At 37.9% G+C, this 16874-nt stretch overlaps 1 protein-coding gene across 1 annotated transcript; it reads left to right on the top strand.

Annotated features, from left to right (window-relative positions):
* Positions 1–3030: 3030 nt before the first annotated feature.
* Positions 3031–16770, top strand: LOC148690941 (uncharacterized). Its single transcript, XM_088685471.1, has 7 exons — positions 3031–3428; positions 3501–3605; positions 3728–3778; positions 4160–4239; positions 15521–15565; positions 16311–16405; positions 16574–16770. Exons 1-7 carry the CDS (start codon positions 3173–3175, stop codon positions 16692–16694), a joined length of 753 nt encoding a protein of 250 aa, XP_088541597.1. The 5' UTR covers positions 3031–3172; the 3' UTR covers positions 16695–16770.
* Positions 16771–16874: the final 104 nt, after the last annotated feature.

The following is a 16874-nucleotide window of genomic DNA, read 5'->3' as shown; positions in this document are numbered from 1 at the left end:
ATACCAAAGAATTTCAAAGCTCACTGAGGCAAAGCCTCAACTGTACATCGAGTCTTGACCTGAGCCATACCGAAGAGCATAACTTCAAAGCCCCATGCATGCGAGCATCTCCATTTTGATGGCCTAATCAATCGAAACGAGGAAAAAGTACATTTTCAACACGGTTAAAGGAACAATGAACTCCTGCACATAAACATATGCACGACTAATAATAAAGTACAGAGGCAGCATACAGTGTATATTCAAGATATCCATCAACCCTTGGCTTGCTGATACTCCCCTCGAGTATCTTCCTTCTTGACTCGACACGGAAGCGCTAGCAGGCATTCAGCACTTGAAGATTCTCCCTTTACAAAATCACCCACTCTAGCAAATGGGATCAGGGCGATACCATCACCACCTTGGCGACCGCCTTCTACTTTCACCCATTTGATATGAGCTGCAGAAAACTCTGCACGCCGAGGATCTTGTACCGGGAGGTTAAGAATGTCCTCCATTCTTGCCAACTGTGTAATAAAATGGAAACCCAAATCATAGTTCTACTAATTTATGCAGCACAAATTCAACCTAAGGTTTTTAATATAATTGGTCTTTGTTAGTATCCAAATTCCAATATTCCCAATCTCATATGCTGCCTCTTAACTCAATCTAACATGCAAAACGCAAAGCTAAGAAATTTCAAAGCTATTTAAAATTACCAACTAAAAGTGCTTATAAATTTAGCCAAAATTACCATAAGCACTTCAAAGACAGCAAAAGTAAAAGCATTTTAACAAAATTTACCTTGTGTTCATGGCCCTTCATGATTCTCCAACTAGCCCAGAAGTTGTACATTCTGAAACTTTTACTTGCATTAAACTTTATACAATCAAAAGAAAGCAAATTGGGCAGCTCTAGAAAGAGGAAAACCAAAGAGCAGCTGGAAAAATGCAATACGTTACAGCTTACATAAGTAAAAAACCCAGAAGAGCGTAAAAGTAGTAAATTTGAAGAGGGTAATTTACCTCTAGGGTCTCATTTCGAATGGGAAGCCATGGGAGGAGAGTGATTCAAGGTCTTCCAAGTCTTTCAGCGGGAGTGGAAGCTTTTACTTTCTGGGATCAACTATCAGAGATCGGACAAAGCTGTTAATTTACCAGAATCACCTCAGTTTTCCTACATTATTTATTGGGATGTAATATGCACACATCCTATTTTACTTCTCACACATTTTTTTAATTTTCAGCCGTCGGATCAGATAAATTGAAGAAGATCAACAGACAAAAAATATCAAGAGCTGTGTGAGAAGTAAAATGAGATGTGTGGATAGCACATCCTATTTCTTTTCCTTGTTGGGCTAGACAATTAGGTCCAGCCCAAAAAACACGTGGGCCCAATAAGTGTGGCAGTTATCCCAGTATAATCTCATTTTGGCAAAGTGCTGCTGAACAAGTGCTTGTTGCCATATCACAATTGTCTCGTTACAAATGTAGTGATTATAGTCATGCCTTAGATTTGGGTAAAGTTCACTTTGATGATCGTTCTTCTTCAGTTAGTTTTTTTCGTGAAGGTTGACTGAAGTACAGTGAAGATCGATTGAAGTACTGGTGCAGTGACGAAGGCAGTGGCGTTAGGCGCTGAAGCGATCTATCAAACGGCATTCCGATGCCATCACTCTCGGCACTCGTTATCAGAAAGTTGTCGCACTCGTCGATTTGGTCCTACTCTCCCTTATTTCCCTACATCTCATCGTTCATCTTGCTCGTTGCGAAAACATAGAAATAAATTGCAATAATCTGCTGGCGAAAGATGGTTTTGGGTTACCAGAGCATATACTGGATCAATTCAATCAATTGCTAACCGAACAGTCACGGAAAAAAAGTGAGGATTTGTATTTTGGATAAGCTCAAAAACCTGTGTATTTGGATTTTTTAACTTTTAAAATTCAAATAAACTAAAATAGAATACTATTCGTGTTTCATTTTCCTGCATTTTCTCAGCCATCAAACAAAACCCAATTGACATAAATAATCACAAAGCTTGGATTTCAATCGACAATGAGATTAGGCCAACCTAAGTTGCATGGAATGGCAATTTTGAAGACTTCCTTGATCTTGTTCTTGTCGGTTCTCTATCGCGCCGACTAGAACATGTTACACTAACCAAAAACCCAACACAAAACTCGCCGGCACTCTCACCGGAGTTCCGGCGCTATGCGCCGGAAAATCACCACTTCTGAAGTGACCAATCCCAGCTGAGAACCAAGCTCTCTGCTTTTGAAGTGTGATGGCATTGGAACCGCGTTTGATGGATCGCGTCGGCGCCGTACGCCGCTGCCTTCATCGCTGACCATAAACTTCTCCATCTTCTCCGGTGATGTGAACTGTTGTTGTTTGCGGCAGTCGTGTGTATTTGTCTACTTAATTTTTTTAACTTTTAGATATTACCAAAAAAGTTAACAGAGTCATGTTTTAGAGTAAATTGTAGCAATAATCCTTTAATTTTAACTCAATTAAAGTAATGGTCTCTCAACTAAAAATTCATTACCATTGGTCCCTCAACTCATTAAACGTGCAGCTATGATCCTTCAACTAAAAATTTATTATTATTGGTCCCTTAACTTTAATTCAACTAGAGAAATAATCTCTTAACTTTAACCCAATTGGAGCAATGATCTTTCAACTTTAACCCAATTGTACCAATGATCTCTCAACTTTAACCCAATTGCACCAATGGTCATTCCACCACTCATTTTGACAAAATTCTGACGAAGTTGACGAAAATGACTATAGTTGTATGTTTTAATGAGTTGCCCCAATTGTAGCAATGATCATTCCAACATAATTTATTTTGACAAAATTCTAACAATGTTGACGAAATAATCATAGCTACACATTTTGATGAGTTGAATGACCAATAGTAATGAATTTTTAGTTGAGAAACCGTTCCAATTTGATTAAACTTAAGAGACCATTGCTGTGATTTATTTTATATTTTATAAAAAAACATGTGTCAAAATAATAGAGAGAAGACGAAAAGGAAGACAGCAGAACCGGAGCCGTTTTGTAACTTTGATTTTATCAGTTCTCTTGAATTAGAGCACGTGATTATATATATAAAAAAAAAACCTCTCGGGATATATGACCCAAATACATCCACACCCCCTCCTTTAGGATTTTCCGTCTTCGAAAAAATGGCGAGGAATTTAGGGGTTTTGGTGCGACAGGTGCTAGGCAATCGCGACAAGCCCTGCGCAGGTCTTCTTCTTCATCATCTTAAGCCTCCTTGGCATTCTGTCCAAACCCTAAAAGCCCTAAAAACCCTAACTTCAATTCCAACCGCACCATCTTCACCACCCACAGCTCCTTCCACTCGGAAACCATTATACGATTTCCTGCACTCCACAGACCTTCAGTCTCTTCAGCACCGACCCCTCACTTCACCCTCAGGTATTTTTTCCACTGCCAATTTTGGGTTTTTGAGATTGTATTTTATTAATGTTTGTGGCATTTTTTTTCTAGGTCCCTCGGACATTCAGATCAAGAAAAAACGAAAAAAAGGTCCTTCGAACATTGTCACCGTTAAGACTATGACCGGATATGGTCGGGCGATCAGCAATATCAGAAGTAATAATTACTTAATTTCTTTTCAGAATGTTTTAGTTTTGGGAAGACATCTATTATTTCTTGTCGATCTTAATTTGTATTCATTCAATTGGATAATTTGTTTTTTTTATTGATTGAGACAGACAACAAAGCACCAGTAGTTTTCTTCTTCACTACAGCCAGCTCTGATGCTTGTAAGTCCCAAATTGTGTATTTAGGGTATGTTTGGAGTGAGGGATTTCCAAATTCCAGGCAAAGTGATGAAGAAATGGATCATAAAAGGTTTAATAAGAGGGATTGGAAATGCACCACATTAGAATTACAAAAGCATATGAGAGAGTTCCGCAAATGACTACTTGGAATGAGTCATTTAGAAAAAAAATTTACATACCTTTGCAATGCTCATATGGTGCATTTCTAATCGCTCATGTATAACATTTTGTGACCCATTTCTTGCTTTGCCTAAATACCTTGGAATATGAAAATCCCTCACCCCAAACAGACCCTACGAAACAAGTTATGTTTTCAACAAATGACTCCTTTTCGAGTTACTTGTTGCTTGGTGTATTGTGCAGGTAAGATCGTATCTCCAATCCTCAAAGATCTGAGTGAGCAATTCCCGCATGTAATAACATATAAGTTTGACGTTGTTCAGGTGCGGCTCTCTAACCTTATCTTCTTTAACTTGTACCGACGATCCTTTCTTGTAACCCACTCATTCCTGCGTTTTTTGTGAACTGTTTTGACTTCCTTTGGTGGTGTTATGGGTTTTAAGGTTAATATATATAAATTCATGACTTACCACACTTGTACACTAAATTGTTTGATTCACGGGGTTTTTATGTTACGGTTGGTGATGGAGAAAGTAAAACATTGTTCTATTATTTTAAAAGCATGCAAACAAAATTTAGACTGTTTCTTTGTGCTCTGCTCTGTAGGTTTGCTTCCTTTTTATGCGGTGGGTGATATCATGTTACCTCTCCAATCTTGCAATTTGTAGCTAGTCGTTACGTTGAAGAGGCGATGGTTTCCAAAACACCCCCCCTCCTTCCCCTCCTGCACGAGACTAGCCACCAATAAATACAACTACATTAGATCATCTCGATTAACAGTTAATGATCCTTAATAGGGCAAATGACAAGTCATCCAATGTAGTTACCGTTAAATAGTATGATAAAGCTAAATGTAATTAGTTCTGTTAGTTACTGTAATTATTTAAGATAGTTGAGGGTATTCTTGTAACTAGCCTAAGGCAGCTAAGGCTATATATATTCACATCTGTGTAACTAATTTATTAATTTAATACAATCAGAAAACTTATAGAGGAAGTTTTCTGTTTCTATATGGTATCACGCCATTCTGCTTCCCAGCACCGACCTTCTCTTCCGCTCGACAAATCGATCGTTTCTTGATCGCTTCTCTCTGATTCTTTGCCTTTTTGTCTTCGATCTCTCTTGAATCTTGATCTCTTCAAGCTATGGCTGCTCAATTTGACTCGCCACCAACTGGATTGTCTTCTTCGATCATTTCTCCTTCGGTCCAAAACCCTAATTCTTCCTCTAATCCCAGTCCTTTGAACTCGTATACCTCCCTTACGATTCACAACATTGGCAGTATAATGCCGATCAAGCTGAAACGATCCAACTATTTACCATGGCGAGCACTGTTTGCTCCCATTTTTCGCCGATACAAACTTCTTGGTATCATTGATGGCACTGAGATCTGTCCTTCGCCCTTCTTGCCTGATCGCTCGATGAACCCTGCCTTTGAGGATTGGTATGAAAAGGATCAAAATCTTTTGATTTGGCTTAATTCTACCCTCTCCGAAGAAATCATTCCATTCACAGTTGGTGTTTCTTCTTCTCGCGAGCTCTGGGTAAAGCTTGAACAGCGCTTTGGTGGAGTTTCGGAGGCTCATATTCAACAATTGCGATCGCGGCTCCAATCAATTCAAAAAGGCTCTCAATCCATCTCTGATTATCTGCAACAAATCAAGGAAATTGCTGATTCCTTGCAAGCTGCTGGTGCCTCAGTGTCCAATCGTGACCTAATTGCTACTACACTTCATGGATTGCCTGATGAATTCGAATCTTTTATTGATTCAATCATGTTGCGGTTATCTTCTACCTCCCTTGATGAGCTCCATGGTCTCTTACTCACCAAAGAGTTATCTATGGCTCGTCGCCGGCCTATTATTCCTTCTTCTGCTATTGAGCCTTTTCAAGCATTTTCTGTACACTCTCAACCTCCCCTGCTTCCTACTCCATCTGCTTTTGCTGCTCAAAATCAACCCCTTCACTCTGCTTCTCGGTTTAACTCAAACCGTGGTAAGCCGTCTCGAGGTAATTTCTTTTCCAATCGCAACAGTCGCAATTTTCATAATTCTCGTGGTACTTTCCCTACAAATCGTGGCAATCGAAATTATCAAGGATCTCGCCATTTTCAAGGTTCTTCCACCTTCAAAGTTCCTTGTCAGATTTGTGGTTCTACTAGTCATGAGGCAATTGACTGCTTTGATCGTATGAATCCGGACATCTGTGGTCGAATCCCTCCAGCCAAACTTGCTGCTATGTGTGCGCATCATTCAGTCAAACCATCTCAGCCCTGGTTAATTGACTCTGGTGCCACTTCCCACATCACCAATGATGTAGCCAATATTTCTTCTCCTACTCCCTACACTGGAGAGGACAAAGTCTACATTGACGATGGTAAAAGATTGTCTATTCATCATATTGGTTCATCATCTCTGCACACTCCCCATAATTCCTTTAAACTGAGCAATGTTTTACATGTTCCTTTCATGAAACACAATCTCCTGTCTGCTTATCAGTTTCTTAAGGATAATAACTGTTCATTGACTCTTGACCCTTATGGATCCCCTATCAAGGATCGCATTTCGGGGAATATGCTTTTGCACAGCCCTGTTAGGGATGGTTTCTATCCTCTCCAAGGTTCAACCAGTCTCCATCAATCTCCCTCAGCTCTTCTTAGCATCAAAGCACCTGTCACACTATGGCACAAGCGCCTTGGACATCCTTCCTCCTCCATTTTCAGCAGGGTTATATCTACTAATAATCTTGCACTACAAGGCAAGAAGAGTGTTGATTTTTTCTGCTCAGATTGTGCACTTGCTAAGAACCACAAGCTTCCTTTTGGAGTGGCTTCTTCATCAACAACTCAAAGTCTCCAACTTCTGCATTGTGATCTACGGGGACCTGCCTCTGTTACATCTAATAGTGGTTTCAAGTATTACCTACTTCTTGTTGATGACTTTAGCAAATATAGTTGGTTTTTTCCATTAAAGTCCAAATCTGATGTATTTTCTACATTTGTTACTTTCAAAAGCTATGTAGAAAACTTCAGTGGCAATAAAATCAAGATTATGCGCTCAGATTTAGGGGGTGAATTCACCAGTCACTCCCTTGCTTCTTTTCTTCGTGCACATGGTATATTACATCAATTTAGTTGTCCACATACTCCTGAACAAAATGGTTGTGCAGAGAGAAAGCATCGCCATCTTGTTGAGACAGCTCGAACATTACTTGTTGCCTTTCATGTTCCTCAAGTGTTTTGGGTTGAAGCCTTCTCCACTGCCATATATCTTATTAATAGGCTTCCTATTTCTGGTCTTACACAGTCTCCTTGGGAACTTCTCTTCAATCAACACCCAGATTACTCTAAACTGAAAGCTTTTGGCTGTCAATGTTATCCCTGGCTTAAGCCTTACATTCCCAGCAAACTGGAAGCTAAAAGCAAAAGTTGTGTGTTTTTGGGATATAGTCTACAACATGAAGGCTATAGGTGTCTTGATCCCGTGACAAATAGGATCTACATATCTCGACATGTTGTTTTTGATGAACACTCTTATCCATTCAAGTCCCTGCTGAGTCACAGTTCCAATTCAGAGACTTCATCTCCAGCATATTCTCCATCCTTGGATCTTCACTTCCGCAAATATGTCTCAAGTTCTCCTACAACTAGTACCTCTTCAGAATCACCATGTCCTTCTGCACCTACTTCTATTCCTCATATCTCACCTCCACCTGAAGTTCCTTCATGCACTCAGTCAGTGGATCATTCTTCCAGTTCTCCCAGTTCTTCCAGTTCTGTCTCTCTCAGTAATTCTTCTCTTGTGCCTATTCAGCCAAGTCATCCACCAATTTTTGAGAATACACATCCTATGATTACAAGATCTAAGGCTGGAATATACAAGTCTCGAGCTTATTCAGCAACCAAACATCCACTTCCTGTTGATCTTGACTTTGTTCCTAGTACTTATTTGCAAGCATCAAAGCATGCTCACTGGAGAGCTGCCATGCAAGCTGAATATAATGCTTTAATCTCCAGAGGAACTTGGTCTCTTGTTCCTCCTCATCCTTCTCAGAATGTAGTTGGTTGTAAATGGGTTTTCCGGGTCAAGAAAAATCCTGACGGCAGTCTTGACAAACACAAAGCCCGCTTGGTGGCAAAGGGATTTCATCAGCAAGAAGGAGTTGACTTTCAAGAAACCTTCAGTCCTGTTGCTAAACCCGTTACAATTCGAATTCTTTTTACACTTGCTGTCCAATATAATTGGTTCTTGAATCAATTAGACATTAGCAATGCCTTTCTTCATGGCGACTTAAAGGAGGATGTTTACATGCAACAGCCCCCAGGTTTTATTGATTCCAACTCTTCCCATTTTGTTTGCAAGCTGAAGAAATCCTTATATGGTCTTAAACAAGCTCCTCGAGCTTGGTTTGATAAATTGTTTCACGCCCTTCATACCCTTGGGTTTCACCAATCCCAATCTGATGCTTCTTTGTTTGTCCTTCATGGACCTCAGTTAGTCATTGTTCTTGTTTATGTGGATGATATTCTAGTCACTGGCCCCAATTCTCAACTCTGTCAATAGTTTATCCAGCAACTTAGCACTCAGTTTCCAGTGAAAGATCTTGGTCATTTACACACCCTATTTTAACTTTTCTGAATCCAAGACACAAGCAGTAACATTTTAAATCCGTAAGTTAAGGACATTGCATTTCCCAACTTGTTTGGGAGTTAAACTTGATGCATCAAAACTACATGATGTCAGACAAAGCATTATTATTTTACGGAAGATTAAAACTCAAAGTCACATGTAATATAAGAATGTTGGTTTCTTTTACACCAACAACATGAAAAGGAAAAAGTGCTACACGTAAAAGAAATTCCAAAACCAATTGGAAATGTAGGACGTGACCAAACTCCTTACACACCTTCCTTCACAATGAGGATCATACAAGTTGTGAATAACCAGTAGGATTACAATAGCGCGAGATTCAAAATCCATTCACAATTCGCGCGTAGTTTTGCGGATCTTTCACTTAAGAACTTGTAGTTTCAGTAATTGAGGTCTTGCAGTTTGCTTAATAATTCAATTAACGACATTTAAAAAGTACGGACTTCAAATGAGAACTCTAACGAAAGCGCACGGTAGAAACTGTGGTAAGAAACAACTACAATGCGCAGGATGCAAAGCAAAGCGGCAGGATTCTTACATACATGGCGAGAGCTCGACGTTGTTATCCGACCTGACATCCCTTGGCAGATTCTCAAGGGATAAGATTAGGTCTTGTGTCTGACCATACCTTTCACACCGTTTTCTTCGACCTACTCCACCGAGACCAAGAAAGAGACAGAGCGGACAGCTTTTTTTCCATTTTCTAAACCCTCTTTGTTGTCGCCTCCCTCACCATGTATTGTGTTGGACGATGGTTTAGAAGGTTGCGGCTATCCAGTGGGGTCTCCAAGCCACCGACACTGGTAAGCTATATAGCTCATATATGTACACACACATACACCTAAAAATTGTGTGGTTGCTTTTGTTTCCTTATAAAATTCAAGTTCAATCTGATTAAATGTATGACAAAACTTTGCACCATGATTTGGTCTCCATCTTGTGTGGGCATGACAACTTATTGCACGGTTTGTTAACTTGGCATGAATTTTAAGTTGGGTATGATAAATTTTTGCACGATTTGTTAATCAACACAAGTTTTTAGGTTAATTCGTTAACGAATCGGGTATATGATGGTATAACACGACAAACACAACTTGTTTCCGAAATCTAATTCTGATGTGATGGATAATATTAATGTCAATCAACTACCTTGGCATTAACTGAAGCTGGGAGTAGTTATGAGTAGATAATTAGGAGACCTTAAGAGAGTTATAGTGTAGTTCCATAGCATACGCTTCATAATACTATTGTTTTCTAAAGGAACAACACTGAAATGCACCTTACTAGCTCACTATTAGAATATTAACCCATTTGTGACTTACCAATTTTCAAGTTATACATTTTAGTTAAAATCGGCATCATTCATTTACTAAATTGCCCAAAAAAAAAAAAAAAAATTAATTGGATATTATTTAGTCATCTCCTCATGTATCGAGTAATTAAGTCAATGATTTTAGGTAATAATTAAGATTACCATGATGATTGTCCATTTTGGTTGATACATATAGAAAGTCAAACAATCTCCAATTTAATTGAATTTTTTAATCTTTTTGTAAGCATATTCTTCGAATAGTGATTAGATAAAAAAATCATGGGTTATGATTGTTACATGTGTACAATTCATTAGTTATTCGATTACAAATGAATGAACAAGAAGGTGCTCCCAAATTTAAATCTAAGTATCTTTTCTTATTAATTAGTAATCTTATTTCTTAGCATGCACATATCGAAGTGTGATTTAATCATTTCATTTTCATTTTATGTGTGATACATACAATGCACCAACTGGGTGTTAACATATGAATAACAAGCTAACCTTTTTTTATGCCTGCAATTGCTGTGTATCAAATGTTTTAAGTTTAACTCTGTGTTTTCCAAGAGCTAAAACCAAACCTAATATTCATCAACTCTCTTCATCCGAATCCAAGATTATTGCACTAAATTCCTTACCAACTCTCTTCATTAAGTCGATTGTCGCAAGTATTTTCTGTATATTGTACTAACTCGATTGGTAAGGAATTTAGTGCAATAATCTTGGATTCGGATGAAGAGAGTTGATGAATATTAGGTTTGATTTTAGCTCTTGGAAAACATGGAGTTAAACTTAAAACATTTGATACACAGCAATTGCAGGCATAAAAAAGGTTAGCTTGTTATTCATATGTTAACACCCAGTTGGTGCATTGTATGTATCACACATAAAATGAAAATGAAATGATTAAATCACACTTCGATATGTGCATGCTAAGAAATAAGATTACTAATTAAGAAGAAAAGATACTTAGATTTAAATTTGGGAGCACCTTCTTGTTCATTCATTTGTAATCGAATAACTAATGAATTGTACACATGTAACAATCATAACCCATGATTTTTTTATCTAATCACTATTCGAAGAATATGCTTACAAAAAGATTAAAAAATTCAATTAAATTGGAGATTGTTTGACTTTCTATATGTATCAACCAAAATGGACAATCATCATGGTAATCTTAATTATTACCTAAAATCATTGACTTAATTACTCGATACATGAGGAGATGACTAAATAATATCCAATTAATTATTTTTTTTTTTTTGGGCAATTTAGTAAATGAATGATGCCGATTTTAACTAAAATGTATAACTTGAAAATTGGTAAGTCACAAATGGGTTAATATTCTAATAGTGAGCTAGTAAGGTGCATTTCAGTGTTGTTCCTTTAGAAAACAATAGTATTATGAAGCGTATGCTATGGAACTACACTATAACTCTCTTAAGGTCTCCTAATTATCTACTCCTAGCTTCAGTTAATGCCAAGGTAGCTGATTGACATTAATATTATCCATCACATCAGAATTAGATTTCGCAAACAAGTTGTGTTTGTCGTGTTATAACATCATATACCCGATTCGTTAACGAATTAACCTAAAAACTTGTGTTGATTAACAAATCGTGCAAAAATTTATCATACCCAACTTAAAATTCATGCCAAGTTAACAAACCGTGCAATAAGTTGTCATGCCCACACAAGATGGAGACCAAATCATGGTACAAAGTTTTGTCATACATTTAATCAGATTGAACTTGAATTTTATAAGGAAACAAAAGCAACCACACAATTTTTAGGTGTATGTGTGTGTACATATATGAGCTATATAGCTTACCAGTGTCGGTGGCTTGGAGACCCCACTGGATAGCCGCAACCTTCTAAACCATCGTCCAACACAATACATGGTGAGGGAGGCGACAACGAAGAGGGTTTAGAAAATGGAAAAAAAGCTGTCCGCTCTGTCTCTTTCTTGGTCTCGGTGGAGTAGGTCGAAGAAAACGGTGTGAAAGGTATGGTTAGACACAAGACCTAATCTTATCCCTTGAGAATCTGCCAAGGGATGTCAGGTCGGATAACAACGTCGAGCTCTCGCCAAGTATGTAAGAATCCTGCCGCTTCGCTTTGCATCCTGCGCATTGTAGTTGTTTCTTACCGCAGTTTCTACCGTGCGCTTTCGTTAGAGTTCTCATTTGAAGTCAGTACTTTTTAAATGTCGTTAATTGAATTATTAAGCAAACTGCAAGACCTCAATTACTGAAACTACAAGTTCTTAAGTGAAAGATCCGCAAAACTACGCGCGAATTGTGAATGGATTTTGAATCTCGCGCTATTGTAATCCTACTGGTTATTCACAACTTGTATGATCCTCATTGAGAAGGAAGGTGTGTAAGGAGTTTGGTCACGTCCTACATTTCCAATTGGTTTTGGAATTTCTTTTACGTGTAGCACTTTTTCCTTTTCATGTTGCTGGTGTAGAAGAAACCAACATTCTTATATTACATGTGACTTTGAGTTTTAATCTTCCGTAAAATAATAATGCTTTGTCTGACATCATGTAGTTTTGATGCATCAAGTTTAACTCCCAAACAAGCTGGGAAATGCGATGCCCTTAACTTACGGATTTAAAATGTTACTGCTTGTGTCTTGGATTCAGAAATTAGGTCATATAGACACCCAAGTTTAGGGGTGGTTTGGTATGAGATTTCAAATGGAATCTCGAATTTCAAACCGAAAATTTTCGGGATAGGAATTTGAAGACAAATCCTAAACCGAAATTTAGGTATTCCTAATTTTTGGGATTCTCAAAATATTTTCGATATTTCGGTATGGTTCTGTATTTCCAAATTTCATACCAATTCAAATTAACATGCAACTGAAATAAAATAAGTAACAAAGTCAAAAGCAAAAATATAAGTTACAAACCTAATATGTTCGAAACCTAACAATACAATTTTTTGATTTCATGTTGAAGAAATAGACACTTTTAGTTGAGAAGCAGCAGTGCAGGATGAGTGTGTGCGGGAGGTTCATATCGTCAAATGTGACGATAAAGGGTCATGGTTACTACCTGTAGACCAAATGGCAAAGTTGGATAACATCATTGAACAAATAAGGCAAAGGGCTATGTTTACTAGTAGTGAGCATCAATTCAAATGTATAATAATATATATATATATATATATATAATATTAATTTTTGGTTTGGTATGTTATCTCGAAATTTCGAGAATTTTGGTTTGTGATTTTTTTGGCTTAGGATCAGAATTTTCGAGATTTTTTTCTAGCTCTACCCAAGTTAAGTTGCATCGACTTAGACTAGGATGGCACGGCGATTATGCACTCAAACACTCTTTTTGTAGCAGATAACTTTCGGATTTTGGATTGCTGCAGGTTGTTGTTCAGAGGATTCTCCAGTGGAAAAAGTAATCAATCGACCAATGGCGCCATGTTACATTGATGAATATAACAAATCGAGAGTTACGATGACGTATCCTCCCCAAACCCACGGTAATCACTTGGAAACGCTATAGAGCAGATGGTTAAACAGAACATAAGAGTTAATCTTGTCTTCACATTTCCGAGAAGTTATCCAAAACGACCAGATTGTTCTTTGTTCTACTGACTTTTACTTCGTCCGTTGCAACACGATACAACAAGCCAATAACTAGGGTGAGTCATATGAGGAGAAAAACTTGCTTACTTCGGGGTGATTGATAAACATATTTTTTCTCCCTGTATCTCAATCGCCTTGTGACTTATGGTGAGAGATGAGAGATAGAGAAAATTGGAGAATGCACCCCGTTACATGCCATGTGATTCCTATTACATCTCATGTTTTTTTTTCTACACTTCAATGTTTTGCCTTGTCGTAACAAGCTCCTCGAGCTTGGTTTGATAAATTGTTTCACGCCCTTCATACCCTTGGGTTTCACCAATCCCAATCTGATGCTTCTTTGTTTGTCCTTCATGGACCTCAGTTAGTCATTGTTCTTGTTTATGTGGATGATATTCTAGTCACTGGCCCCAATTCTCAACTCTGTCAACAGTTTATCCAGCAACTTAGCACTCAGTTTCCAGTGAAAGATCTTGGTCCTTTACACTATTTCTTGGAATTGGAAGTTCACAGATCTCCCAATGGCCTCTTTCTTCATCAGACCAAGTACTTACTTGATCTCCTCAAGAAAACAAATATGGAAGGTGCCAAACCTTGTTGCACTCCTCTCGGGTCTCAGAAGCTGGACCATAGTGGGCCTCTCTTATCCAATCCCACTGAATATCGTTCCATAGTTGGTGGATTACAATATCTCACTTGGACTCGACCGGATCTTGCATTTGCTGTTAATCAGATATGTTAGTTTATGCATGCTCCAAGAGAACAACACCTTCAAGCAGCAAAAAGGGTTCTCAGATTTCGTAAAGGTTCTCTTTCTCATGGTTTATAGTTTACTAAAGGTCCCATCGCTGTTTCAGCTTACTCTGATGCTGATTGGGCTGGCTGCACATTTGACAGGCGGTCCACCAGTGGATATTGTGTTTTTCTTGGCTCTAATCTCATCAGCTGGAGTGCAAAGAAACAAAGCACTATTGCTCGTTCCTCTACAGAAGCTGAATATCGTTCTTTAGCTCATACTGCAGCAGAACTCACTTGGGTTTGCAAAATTCTCAAAGATCTTCATTTCCCTCGTCCTACTCTACCTACCCTATGGTGTGATAATATCTCTGCAATCTCTTTAGCCTCTAATCCTATTTTTCATGCTCGAACCAAGCATGTTGAGATTGACTATCACTATATCCGGGAGTTGGTTCTTGCAAATCTCATCAAAGTTCAATATGTTTGTAGTGAAGACCAATTGGCTGATCTTCACACCAAATCTTTGTCTAAGAGCAGGTTCTCTTTTCTCTGTTCCAAGCTTCCAATTGGAATCCTCACTGATTCCTCCTTTAGCTTGAGGGGGTGTAATAGGGCAAATGACAAGTCATCCAATGTAGTTACTGTTAAATAGTATGATAAAGCTAAATGTAATTAGTTCTGTTAGTTACTGTAATTAGTTAAGATAGTTGAGGGTATTCTTGTAACTAGCCTAAGGCAGCTAAGGCTATATATATTCACATCTGTGTAACTGATTTATTAATTCAATAGAGTCAGAAAACTTACAGAGGAAGTTTTCTGTTTCTATAATCCTAATAAGAATCAAGCATTCATCTTAGAGGTGCTTAGTGCAACCAGGGTATAGTGTTATTCTGTAAAAAAAAATTTACCGTAGACTTTTGCCTATTCCTTTTGTCTTTATGATTCCATGTAATACTTCTTGAACTGTGCAAAGACTCATGAATCCTGACCAAAAAACCTAGACCTTCATTTGTTTGATAGGCAGGATGGCCTGTTTGTTTGTGTTATTTTTTCGGGTGAATTACTTGTCTGAGTTATTTGTTCTGGGTAATAGATGCTGTACCTGATAGCTTAAGTGTGCTGTACCTGATAGCTTAAGTGTATCTTATAGCTATCCGTTAATTTCTTGCAAACATAGTTATATTTTCCATACTCTGATCATCGTCCAATATGAAGCTGCATATAGAAGTGATGATATTATTTTATGTTATGCTTGGAAAAGAGTAGTCATAACAGTATTTATTCAATCTGTAGGGGAAGACTGACTTTGCAGTAATTATGTACGGTTGGCGTGCTATGGTAAGTGCTTTGAGCATGCTATTTTTGGTTCCATGTACATGTCCATGCTTTCAGGGATGTAATTGTAGATTTTAATCCCCGTTAGTTGATCTTGTTTATCAATAGTTTCCAATGTTATGCAAACTTATAAGACGATGCTATGTGAATATATGAACGATAAAGTAAACATGCCATACACAAAGTCAAAGAATTTAGCGAGGTTGGGCGAACTTTGTCTACTCCTCGTGTGATCTCCCTTTCAAATATCATGAGAATAGCAACTTGATGACAAGAACTTATTGAAACCTTGTGCTAAACCCCTAAACCTTGCTTCAGATCTCTCCATCACTCTTGGCGCTCTACTCTTGTATTCTCTTTGTTGTTCGTGTGAATAAACAGCCCTCAACAAGCCTGTTTATAGTACATAGACAGATGGTTACATGCCTTACAAGTATAGGATTCCTAACCAGTGCACCTTCCTTTTTTCCTACCCCAACACAAATAGGAAACCTAAACATGTTTGGCCTTGAGATGTATTGTTTCCATATCCTAATCAATAGTTTATAAATGCTGAATATGTTATACGAGCACATAAATTGTGTGTGCGTATAGTTTAGGGTTAATTTAATCTAGTAACTTGAACTTTCACCCTTAAAAGTACAGGGAGTAACATGCCTTAAAAGAGAAAGTTCATGGTACTAACCTGAAATTAACCCCTTGTCTGAAACAAAACATTTGCTTTGCTTGTGTGTGTATTTTTCTGCAGCCAACATTTTCTTTCTTTCAAAATGGGGTATGTGTATCTCGGATTATTGGTGCTGATGTGGCCGGATTGAAAAGTACTTTTGAGAAACTCTACGGGTAAAGTCTCTTCTAGGTTACGTAATGTATATTTGCATGCATGTGTTTTAATTTTGATCAATTACTTCTTTTTCTCTTTTTCTTATTTATGATACGTTTTGTAGCTATTCGCATGACCCATTTTTCTTATATTTAATTTCTCTCATTTGGCCTACTTTACATTTGAAGTCCGGAGGGATCTGAAAAAGTTGACAAGGAGGTTAGCAAATGTAAGAAGAAGGGCAGAGGAGTTGTTGCGGAAGGTGGCAAAGTGGGTGTTGCTGTGAAGTCGTCACAGCAAAGTGATTGATTTGTTTAGGAAGAAATCGAGTGTACTGTTTTATTACACATTTTTTTAATCAAAATTTTAAGCATGGAAGTCCCAACACGTTTGGTAGTACCAAATGGAAAGTTGACGAAGTCTTCCAATTGGCAATAGTTGTATGATAAAACAACGTACAAAACCTTTCAACCGAAAGAAAAGAAACCA

Source organism: Pyrus communis, chromosome 15 (assembly GCF_041283825.1).
Source record: "Pyrus communis isolate YQ-2024b chromosome 15, ASM4128382v1, whole genome shotgun sequence".
Classification (NCBI taxonomy): Eukaryota; Viridiplantae; Streptophyta; class Magnoliopsida; order Rosales; family Rosaceae; genus Pyrus; species Pyrus communis.
Note: the sequence above shows the minus strand (reverse complement) of the source record. Positions and strands in the feature narration are given on the sequence as shown.